Here is a 12,073-nt window from a genome sequence, read left to right as displayed (position 1 = left end):
GTTTTGGTTTGACATTTTTTAACTTATCTTTATTTCCAATATCCCTTTTTCCACATTTAGCTGTTAAACTAGGAGAGAATATTATATGAAAATACAAAAATGAGTGATTACTCAGGTCTTCAGCTGAGCTTTTGTAAGGAACCTTTTGTGTATTGGAAGTTTGGAAGCCAGGGTGGGGGGCAGCCAGAGTCTCAGCTTGACAGTGCCAATTACAGCTACAGCAAGACAAACCAAGGTACAAATCCATTCTGCTCAGAGAATGGAGAGAAAAGAAGAGGTATGAACCTGTATCTTTGAAAAAATAAAGCAGCTTGAAATCATCTACCAGACAGTGAACCACTTTTTCCATGGCTGAAGATGCAGTGAATGTAAATGGCAAGTTCTCAGCCCTAATTGGAAGAGCACTGGTTATTTAACAAATGTATCCTTAGTCTTATGTTCTATTCAAGTAAATATTAAACTTTTTAAAAGCTTTTTTTCTTTTGGACGGTAATTATACATAGTCCTGCTCATCTGTTTGATCAATTTTTACTCGATTCCTACTGTATCATCCTTCAAGTTTGCCCATTATCACAAAGTCTTCAAGGCTAAAAGGGCTCTAAACCCCTTATGTAATGCACAGATGGGAAAAAGAAATACAGCTAACTCTAATTCCTTCCCTTCCTCACAAGCTTGCAGGTGTTCCATTTTCATTGTCTAAAAAATCAAAGTCATCAGCTCATTTCCTTTCCCTTAGTACAGTCCCTTTTAAGAAGCTACCTTCCATCTTTTTTTACTCAGCACTCATAAATAATATAGATAATTGCAGATGGTCATAGCAAACAAGCAGAGAAAGTATACAGATAAAGTACAAAGGAAACAATAAAAATTCTGATGTGCTCCAAAAGCAGAAAGAATTCCTGGCAAATAGAAGCAGCTGCATCCAGGTCATTTTTTTAGTTGATGTACAGTAATCAGAGAGCCAAAAATAATACAGGGACAGACTTTACACAAAGCTGCATAAGAGTGCTGGCAACTCAGTTCCCTCTGCAGCAACACATTTCCCACCTCATCCTCATGTGCAAAACACATCTATTTCTTCCCTAAAAATCTGCATTAGGAAGGAGGAATACTGGTCATAGAAATATAGGTTTAAACCTGCTGAAACTCCAAAACAGATAAGCTGCGTTCAATTAGGAGGATATTGTGCTGACTATAATAAGGAACTCAGAGTCCACCCAGCCACCCAAGAGTTAACATCATGCCTTTCTCATCAAAACCTCTTCCAAGAGGTTAAGCACACAATAGACTATCTAAAGCACAGCTAGAAAGGCTGCTTGAAATTCCACACATGTGCCTCAGCAATGTATTTCTATTAATGTCCAGTGTGTGTCAGCGTGAAGATAAGGTACCAACATCATGTCCAACCAGCCAGCTAGAGAATGGGACGCCGTGTAAAACATTGTCTGATGCTCAGAATCCCCGAGAACAGCGGCATTTGCAATCTCACCCACTGCACACGTGCCTGATAACACCAGCTTCGAGGGGAGGCAGCAGGAGCAAACCATCCTGCAGCTTTGGGAAAGTAAAAAGATGGAGAGAGAAAGAAGAAAGCAAGCAAGAATTAAAATAAACATCAGCAAATTGGGGCAGGTTTGAGAATGACCAGCTGTAGCAGAGGGAAAAAACAAACCAGAAAATACATCGGTGAAACTTAGTCTTTGTATCAGCTCAATTTAACTGGTCTTTAAGGTGAGAAATAAAAAGTAATATCGCTGTTTATTTTGGTTACTCAGACCACACCATTTAGACTCAGTTTGAACCTACTAGTATCATCCAACAAAGCCATTTTGTACTGAGACTTGTGGAAGACACTGTTTTTGAGGAAACATGATCTTGACCAGGACACACCTGCTTTGTTGGGCCTGGCCCTTGCAGCTTGAGAAGCCCATGTGTTACCAGGAGCAGCTGGTGCATTGGAGCCCACTGGAATACCCATGCCAGTTGTGCTGTGCACTGACAGGTGCTATCACGCAGACACATTTCAGCCCATCAGGAACATTCCTATTAGTTGAACAGTTTGCTAATTTAATCTGTAACTTACCTATGCTTGAGAAAGGCAAATTGTATGCGGATGAAAGGGTGGAATGTAGTGATTCCAACTGGGACACCACAGCACGTCGAAGAGGATAAGATACATGTTAAGATACAGAATGGCCTTTGGGCCTGTCTTGTGCTGTTTATCCCCCCCTCAATAAGCTGTAAATCAGAGCAGAATTCTACTACTCCACAGTAGTCTGACAGTGGAATAAGAAGACTCAGTACTAGTTTTGCTTGACCAGTCACAGAAAAATATCAACATAGTATTCTCCTATTTATGAATTGAGTATTTTGTAGTTATACATAGGGGAAAATGAAGGCTAATCTTATCTTTTACTTCTTAAATGATGAAATGGCTTTACAGTAACCCTAAATCAGAACAAATTAATCTTGAAGAAGCTTCTGTGGAGTATATAAACTTGGTAGACAAACAAAAAAGTGTGAAATATGGGCATGGAAAGTTGAAAGTGAGACCAGGGAAGTAGGCAGCACCACAGACAACTTCAATTTGTTGCAGCTGTTGGATTTTAAAAAAGGCCAACCTTGTGATAAGGTCTCTTCCCTCAAGAGACTACAAAAATGAGAAGTTCAAACAACCATCAGCTGCTGAAATCTGCAAAAACTCTCCAAACACAAATTAACCTTCAGTCAGGAGATAAAAGACTAGCTGCAGAAATTGGAAGCTGTTAAAAAAATGCTATGTCTGACAGAGCAGCAGTAGCAGGAAAATAAGCAGTACATAAGCAGAATCTTACCCTTAGCCAGGTAACACCTTCTTCTTCTCTCAAGAGAAGAGGAGGTTCTCTTTCACATTGGCTGAGTTTTCACTTTCTGCCATTATTGTAGTGCATGTTCTCCAAAATTGCTTTAGTTAAATATAGACCTCACTGATGCTCCAGAGAACAGAAGTTATTAGCTTGCTGGAGGTAGAAGATATGTAGATAAATCCTCACCATGCCAAGCTTAAATTTAATGCAAACTTTCCCAAGTCCATCATTTGACACTTCAAGATTATTTTCTATAGGGATCCTTTAAATGTTTAATGTTTTGATGGTTTCACAAAGTAATTCCTTCACTGAAAAAATATACTCACTTTTATAGTAGAGGGTAGCAGACAAAGAGGAGCCTAACTGTAGGGAAAAGTAGGGATGTGCTGGCCTGAGACCATAGAATAATAGAGCACTAATTTTAAAGTCTCCACATACTCATACATTCTCTTCAGAAGAAAATCTGGAAGAGTGTCTCAAGCTCACACAGCAAGAATAAGAGGGACACAAGGCACAAGGACTAAAGCTATTTAAATCCCCGTCAATAGTTTGCAACATTTGGTAATAAATCATTGAGTCTCAAACCTAAAAATACATCTTTCCATTTGTATCAACATATTTAAAAGGCAGCTTTATTGAATTAGTGAAAGAATTACCTGTTATTTAGTGAGAGCATTCAAAAACAACTGCATTGCAACTTCCAGCCCAAGACACTGCCACTCTTGCTAACACAGTTAGGATCCTACCTGGTTCTGCAGGCACTGAGGGCAGGTCTGGGTGTTGACATACAGCCAGTGAATGCTTTGCAAAGAGCCAGACCACAGCAAACCATGTTCGTGAGGAGGTGCTGCCCCCACAGATGCTGCCACCCACACTGTAGGAAGGAAGATTCTAATAACTAAAGAAAACATTAAAAAATTATCTAAAAATAAAGGTATCTTTCATAAACACACATAGATACATGTTACTAACAACTGCAATATCAATGAAAATCAAACTGAATGGGTTTTTCTTCATTTTCCACTATTATTTAAAACAAGCCTCCGTACTTTCAGATTTCATCAATGTTTCTTGCCTCACCCGTAAAGAACTTCAGTCAAGAAGTGTTTACAGAAAATAAAAAAGCAAGGGAATACCAAACCTCATGTGTTAGCCATGTTGCCTCCCAGAACCAACCTATTTTCTACACACAGGTTTACAACTTTAGAAAGGGGATGGTTCAGCTCAGTGTGCTATGGTTCAGCTCAGTGTGCTATGTTTTAGCTGTAGGGCCAACAGGACCAAACAAACCAAGCAGTTTCCAAACCGTAATGCAAAGCTCACAGACACAATCAATACCTTTCATTACATCAACTCAAATAAAAAGGGAAGGGAAAAAAAATACAAGTTTTGACAATAGAGACCTGACCTCAAAACCAGCAGTGTCACTTCACTGATGGCTGCATGCTGTCACAGTTCCAACAAACACCATGCTACTGCTGGGCCTCATCCTGTCACTACAGCTTGTCACAATGGTAGGAGATTATGCACAACAAAACCCCAGTTAATCTAGGAATGCTTACCTATGGCTAATCAGCCAGGATGAAGCTGATCCCCAGCTTATCACAAAGTAAATTAAAGCCTTAACAAACTAAATCATGTTCAACTGAGTTTCTAAAACAATCTTCAGTACCAGCTCAGCTGCATCTACAGCTGACACCGATCAACAAAAGCGCGCAATTCACAGCAAAAAAACCCAAAAGATCCATTTAAAGTTTCATCGATTAGGAGAAATATAAAGGAAACTTTCTACAAATGGGCTGATTGGATCATTCCTCCACCCCTACAAAGGAAAAAAGAAAGTACCTGATCACTCCCTAACACCAAAATTCTCCTCCATTGCACCAATCTATGCACTGGCTGTTTATGCTGTTTTCAGCAATTTTCAGCAGTTTTACTTCCACATTCTTTGAAATGGAGAAGAAAACACAGCAGTTAAAATATCAATAGCCCAATATACACTAAATCAAGGGTGAAAGTGTCCAAAGTATGTCCAAAGTGTCCAAAGTCCACAGCAAAGCCCAAGAGTTCAGAATGCCACATTCACAAGGTGATACCATTATCAAAACCCACTGCTTGACCAAAGGCATTCCCAGTCATGCATTTTTCCTTCATCCCATCTTTCCTGAATCAAGAAGAGGAGATGAGAGGATCTGAAAAACAAAGAGATTATATCCGGACAAGAAATCATCTGAAAGAATTCAACAGCCTATGACCTACTATAATCAGCTACTGGAGAAACCTGAAACAAACCAATATCCTTGTATTTCCTTTCATGCCCATTTGAGCCATGCTAGTCGCAACAGTCCAATGCTGGAACCACCCAAAAGCAAAGGCTGGCATCCAGCAAGCCAGTGAGAAAGCACGAACAGAACCACTGGGAATAGCAAGCCACCCAACATGGACAGCTGGATAAACTTTCCAGCAATTATGAATTCTCTGCCCAGTCTGTTTTCATGCAGCAATCAGTGCCCACCAGTCTTGCCTGAAACAGCTGGTCATAGTGCAGAGTCTGTCCTACCATCACCCCATTTCTGAACTCATCCTTTTAAAGTGAGAAGGAAGACAATGACGACTTTTGGTCAATAACTCTGACAAAGCCATTATCTTTGGGATATTAAACGGAGAGATAAGAACTTTAGGGCTTTGCACAAATCATATTAGTTCAATGCTCAAATCCGGGTAATGCTTCTTTTCAAAGTATTAATTTAATTTATTCTATTTGCTCTCCCTCTGTCCTGATAACACAAGTGCACATGGCCTCTAAATGAGATCCTCCTATTTTATAAGTTATAATCCTCCCTTTCTAGAGTAGTAATGAGATGTCTTCACTTAATCGCGTTTATTCCCCCCCACACACTCCTGCTTTTATCCATTCCCATTCCACATTGATTTGTCTTAAAAGTTTCAGTGAAAACCATCAGGTAGAGTCACTGGCTCCAAGAGGCTCACAATGCACATGCTGAACATGCTGCTCAACCTTCAGAGATTACAAAAGCAAAAAGGAGGAAAATGAGCAGTTTGTTTGCAAAGTTTTCTTTATTGGTAGGAAAAAAAAGGGGAAGGAAAAAAAAAAAAAGAAACCCAAAATAATTGAGAAGACATTTTGATGAACTGGGAATGAAAAAGGAGTGACTTCTCGCATAGGGGAACGGTGAGACTATTCACAACATAGTCAAGCAATTAAATAACTTGACTGACAACTCTGCAAGTTCCTCATGCTAGAAATAGAAATGGATTTAAAGATAGCTGTGTTAATTCTTGAGTATTTCACATGAGACTTAAGGCACAGCACTAGCATTAGTTAACACCCTAGGCCTTGCTCTGAAGTACGGTACATCAAATCCTTGTTGTGTTGTAAGTATCCACAGCATTAAATTATTCAAAAAGTCTACTCAGCACCATGATCCTGCAGTGCTGCACAAACGAAACATTTTATCTCTAATACAAATTGGGGAGAATTCTTCTACAGCAGCTTAGCAGACTACTTCTATTTGAGCCAGTCGCCAGGGTTAATCAAAAAGCCATATTCATCCAAAGAGGAAAGTGAATGCTGCACTATTACTTACAGACCTGTTTTGCTTCTTAAACTAAAGCCGTAAGGAGTTTTACTCAAAACCTAAGGTATTTAGAAGCTAAGTACCTTCTTCAAAGTCATTAAAGGAAAAAGAAAGATCAAGACAAAAATGCAGAACTGGACCCAGGTACTTAACTCTAAATCCGTCTTGAAACCAGTACACTTTGAGGAGAAAACATTGGCAAAATAAAACACACAAACCACAATAAAATAACAATAAGTTTAAATCTGCACCCTGCCCCATAAACAATCAAGTAACTGGCCCCAGAAGCTGACAGCAAGTTCCATACCAAAGGTTAATTCTAGTCCACCCTCTCTTTCTGTGCACTATATAATAACACTGAAGTGCTTATAGCAATATTTCCAATAATAAAAGTCAGTGAGTGAAAGCCATAAAGAACAGATTAAATGACAAGCAATGTTCAGCACAATCACAATGAAATCACTTCAAAATACAGCTATAGTACTTGGATTTATACAAGAGGGATGGTTACACGACAATGTTCCAGCTCTGCTGCAGACAACAGTACAAGAGAGAGATACTAATCACTGAACTTTTGATATGTTAAGGGCATAGGGCAGCTCAAGATCTAAAAGCAACTACTAAAAAAATGAATAAAACTTTCTAATTATATGGTTTTCAATCTTTACCAAATTAAGTGCTGCTTAAGAAGCAAATTATTCACTTGTTATTTCTTTCATGGGAGTTGCCCCATCTTTAATCTCATTTCCCTAACAGGTCACATCAACAACAAAAACAACCCTGGAAGTCTCTCCCTTATAAATGTAAGCAGATAATTTCCATTGTATTTCTCTGCACTTGGGTTACCACTAGGTACCTTGAGTTCCTCAACTATCTTCTACCTGAAAGAGAAGATTGACACAAGACATGAGTGAGCAGCTCATATCCAGATTTTTTCCCATTTGCTGGGGCTAAAAAAACAGAAGAGCAAAGAAAATATCAAGCTCTATTCATAATAAAGGAGAATAATACTAGAAGACAAAGGACAAACATGGTTTGAGTAGGATTGAGTCAATACAATAATGCCCAAAAGGAAACTGTAGCTGAGATAAAGCAAGTCTGATAGGGATCCCAATAATTTAAGTCTGGCCAAAACAGTTCCTGTTTAGGAAGATATCTAGAAGCTGAAAAACAATAGCTCTTCTCTCATCTTTTCAAGGACAGCTAGACTATTCCATTTTGTAAGGATCCTAAATTTATGGCTGATCAAGAGATAGTTAAAGAGCAATGAAATGTAACAGTTTCCCATTCTTGCACCACATTCTGCTCTAACACACCATGGCCACTATTTACCAAAAGGGGACCCAAATCAGATTTTCACAGAGCATCAAGCACATAATAGCTGTGTATGCAACACTACAGGATTAAAAGCTAATTCAGATAATAGAACAGCTTTTGTATGTGAGCAGTCAGGACCCAATTCATTTTAGAGGTGTCCTCCTTGCATTTCACAAATATTGCATGACTCTGCTGGTCACATTTCTTCAGGATTACACTCCACCTGCCACTGCAGGAGGGCAGGGCTCTACTTTGAGCAAAGTTACATCTTTAGACTGGAAAACAAATCCACCAACTTCTTCTCCTTGCTCTTACAAAAGCCAGTTAATTGCATTTATAAAGAGAATATTCTCTTGCTAGTGAAAAGAGAGTTAATACACCTGCTGACTCAGATGTCCTTTGCAGAGGAGCAACAGCCACCTGCCTCAGACAACACTGCTCTGAATGTCAGCAACAATCCAACACCCCATGGTCAGGATACAACCTGGCAAGAGGAAGTTTCCTGTGACACAGCAGCCATTCACAAACTCTACCTATCTAGGAGAGCAATCTCAGATACCTACCAATCCAATCATATACAAATTTGATCATGGAGACAAAGTACAGTTGGGTCCAAACCCACAAACAGACCAATTCACAGAAGAGAATTTCCTTAAAGACTGTTAACCACCAAAGTGAAAATACAACCTCTTGCTTCAAAGCCTCTGTCTTAGAACGTCAGAATTTGCAAGGGTATAGGTAGGAAATACTGTTATATATCTGCTCTGTTCTCATGCTCTCCCATTAAGCAGCTGCTAGGGATCACTGACAGAGATGGACTACAGCTATAAAGACCTTTTCTTTGAACCACTATCACCATTCTTACATAAATTTTATTTATTCAGTCCTCAAAAATATCTATATATTATAATCTCTAAATGCTTCACATTTTGCCTAGGTAAGCCAGACCTGGTAGCATTCAACATATAGAAAAAAAACCCCCAAACCTCACAGGATTCTTCATTTAAATCAAGCACACACTGTTTAAGCTACAGATCAGCAGCACAAAAGAACCACAATAAAGACGATCCATACTCCAGTCTGTCCTTTCCCTAAACCATTCTCTGAGTATGCACCAGGCAAGGAGAATTTTCTTGGTCTAGTTCTCTCAATAAAATTTTATTTTTTTAACAGCACAGTCTAAATGAATGGGCAGCTCGATCTCACTGTGGCAAGCATGGCCCTACCTGGCAATACACCATTGCCACAGGAATGGCAGTATGTAAAAGAAAATAATATAAAATAGTATCACATGAATTTAAACCCCAATGACAATCCCAGTGTACTGTAGTGATTGATAGAAACCTTTTGCTCTACTTAGCCTCATCTCACTGTACTTCTGTCTCCAGCCCTGCTCTTCTCAGCACTGGTGTAACAGCAACCCAATGGGTCATCTTAACAACCCCAAGGTACCTGACTGATGGCAAAAACTGCAGCAAGAAGTCCCCAAAATTAAGTCTGCCTGCTGGGCAAGAACTAATTGGTTTGGCAGTCAGAGGTGTGTCCAAAAAAGAGTTTAAAGAGTTTATGCTCCTCTAAAAATCAATCCTAGACCTTCTTCAAAAGGTTACAATAATTGACTGTTTTATAACAGTTCTTCTGTTACCAGATCTACACAAGACTCAAACAAAGGAAGACATTATTACTTTTTATTAATTTGTGTACATGCACAATTATACCCTAGAAAAAAACAGTGCAAAGTCTCAGGATACATCGGGTCAGCAGAATGTGATCCTGTATATATTGAAACATTTATTTCACACACTTGAGAGTTCAAAACAGTTTTCTGTAGCTAGACAAGGGCCACATGCATACACATCATACTCCCTGCCACTGGTAAAGCTTCCCCAGCACAGCCATTGTTCATGCCTTGGCAGCACAGAGTAACATGCTGCTAGTGGAGCTTGCAGCTGCACTGTGAGCCAAATGTTAAGTGATGTCAGGTGAGGAGTGTTTCAGCCTAAATCCAAGTTTCTAAGTTCATCACACAAGTGGCATTAAATGAATCCCCTCAAATAGAGCCATTTTAGCCTGTCCAGGCTGGAAACATAGCGGGAGGGTTGTTACTTACCAGCTGGGCTGCTCTCTGCCTCTCCTCAATAATGCTGTACCTTTCCCTGGCCTCACAGGCTGCTTCCCTTTCTCTTTTAGCCAGGCGGAGCAACTCCTCTTGGACCAGTGCCTGCTCTTGCTCATACCTGTGTGAGCATCAAAAGCAGAGAGAAAGTCATCAGCAGACTTCTGGCAACGGGGTCATGACTTGTCATGGAGTACCCCTGCTTAGAACCAAAACAGAGATCCAGAATCTATTTGACACAAAATCTGCTCACAATTCCATTATCATCAGGAATTCAAAAGCCCTACAAACTTTAAATATGACCTGCAATTCCGGTGAGGTACAAGTCTGGCAACAACAGCAAGCATAGCACCACACAAGCTTATACTTTTCAGTTATATTTAGCTCTATTAAGTCCTTAATTATCACCTGAAAACAGTGAAAATAGGAAGCAGTTAGCCAGACAAATAGACACTGCTTTGGAAAAGATCAAGGGACATAGAACAATAAAAGGAGTCAGCTGCTCTTTGGCTCTTACACAGGAAAGAAAAATCACAAAATGCATGCAGCAACAGAACTAAGAGAAGCAACCCTGAACTGAAAAAGGCTTCAAAGGGGATTCTTAGGCATTAAAAGATAATCATAGAATAGAATCACAGGATTATTAATGTTGGAAAAGATCAAGTTCAACCATTAACCCAACACCACCACGTTCAGCACTAAACCATGTCCCCAAGTGCCACATCCACAAGTCTTTTGAATGCTTCCAGGAAGGTTGATTCCACCACTTCCCTGGGCAGTCTGTTCCAATGCCTGACCACCCTTTCCGTGAAGAAATTTTCCCTCATATGCAACCTAAACCTCCCCTGGCACAACTTGAGGCCATTTCCTCTTGTCTTGTCACTTGTTACCTGGGAGAAGAGACTGACCCCCACCTGGCTATATCTTCCTTTCAGGTCTTGCAGAGGCATAAGCCTCCCCCCACCCCCCCGAGCCTCCTTTTCTCCAGGCTAAACACCCCCAGCTACTCCCAAGGACACTTGTGCTCCAGCCCCTTCCCCAGCTCTGTTGCCCTTCTCTGGACACACTCCAGCATCTCAATGTCTTTTGTGTGGTGAGAGGCCCAAAACTGAACCCAGGATTTGAGCTGTGGCCTCAACAGTGCCCAGTACAGGGGGACAGTCACTGCCCTGGGCCTGCTGGCCACACTACTGCTGATACAGCCAGGATGCCACTGGCCTTGGCCACCTGGGCTCCTGTTCAGCTACTGTCAAACACACACTCACTATGCTCAGACTGAAGTAAAACACAGACATATGCATACAAAGATATATTCCCAAATGAACTAAACTCTTGTATTTTTCAAGAGCTTCACCTCACCTCCGGTAAAGTTCATGCTCTGCAGCAGAGTCACTTGCCTTTGGTGGCTGAATTCCTAGAAAGGAGAAGAGAAACCTGTGACAACTAATAGTATTACAAATGTCTACATCACATCATAAAATATTTTAGGAGAATTTCATATTATTATTCATCAAGAGAAAAAAAGTCAGGAAAATTTAAGTTTGATGGATAGAGTTTGAATTTATGAAACAGAGACACTAACATCATTGTCAATCAGGCACACTGAATAAACCACGCTACAGAAAACTTCTACATGAGGGTATTAACTCCTCAAACCCTTATATATACTGAAACATGAACATGGTTGTAGACCTACTTTCCATTTCCTTTCTCTATTTCCAGTAAGTCTCCTCTTGACCTCCTTCTCTTGTACTTACAAGGGATTCCGCAAGTGAAGATGAACTTATTGGATGGAGTTCAGACCATCCATAAAGCTAAATCTACATTCAGGAAAGACATAGGCTGACAGCAAACAAATCCCTAGAAACAAAGGCCTAGTTCCCTAACTTCATTTTAGTCTGGATGTGTCAAACAAATCCACACTGCTGATATGTCTCAACAAAGCCTGTTTCAAGAACCAATAGAAATCAAATAGTTTTCTGACCTGTAAAAAAAGACAAGTTCAGAAACCAAGTTTCCATCATCCACTTAGCCAGCTGTGCTTAGACAGGTTATCCTTCCCTATGAGCTTCTTTCCAAAGAATAAAAAGCAGAACTCCCCTCACCCATGCATAATATATACCCTGTGTATGTAAAGCAGACAAAAAGGCAGCTTGCCAGAAATGAATGGCGAAATATTTCTGCTTTATTTATTG

The 12,073-nt window shown here is 40.0% G+C and overlaps 1 protein-coding gene across 8 annotated transcripts in view; it reads right to left on the bottom strand.

Moving 5' to 3' along the window:
- Positions 1 to 12,073, bottom strand: part of CHCHD6 (coiled-coil-helix-coiled-coil-helix domain containing 6) — a 109,600-nt gene that overhangs the window by 95,428 nt on the left and 2,099 nt on the right. For all 8 annotated transcript variants that reach the window (XR_014590892.1, XR_014590893.1, XR_014590894.1 and 5 more), the window contains exons 3-4: positions 11,238 to 11,292; positions 9,873 to 9,999 (exon numbers count right to left, since the gene is read on the bottom strand). Coding sequence is in view for 2 of the 8 variants with exons in the window: in XM_083869392.1 (XP_083725518.1) it covers positions 9,873 to 9,999; positions 11,238 to 11,292 (182 nt within the window). In the remaining 6 variants the exon portion in view is untranslated. The remainder of the gene's footprint in view (positions 1 to 9,872; positions 10,000 to 11,237; positions 11,293 to 12,073) is intronic.

Source organism: Zosterops lateralis (genome assembly GCF_965231275.1).
Source record: "Zosterops lateralis genome assembly, chromosome: 11".
NCBI lineage: Eukaryota > Metazoa > Chordata > Aves > Passeriformes > Zosteropidae > Zosterops > Zosterops lateralis.
Note: the sequence above shows the minus strand (reverse complement) of the source record. Positions and strands in the feature narration are given on the sequence as shown.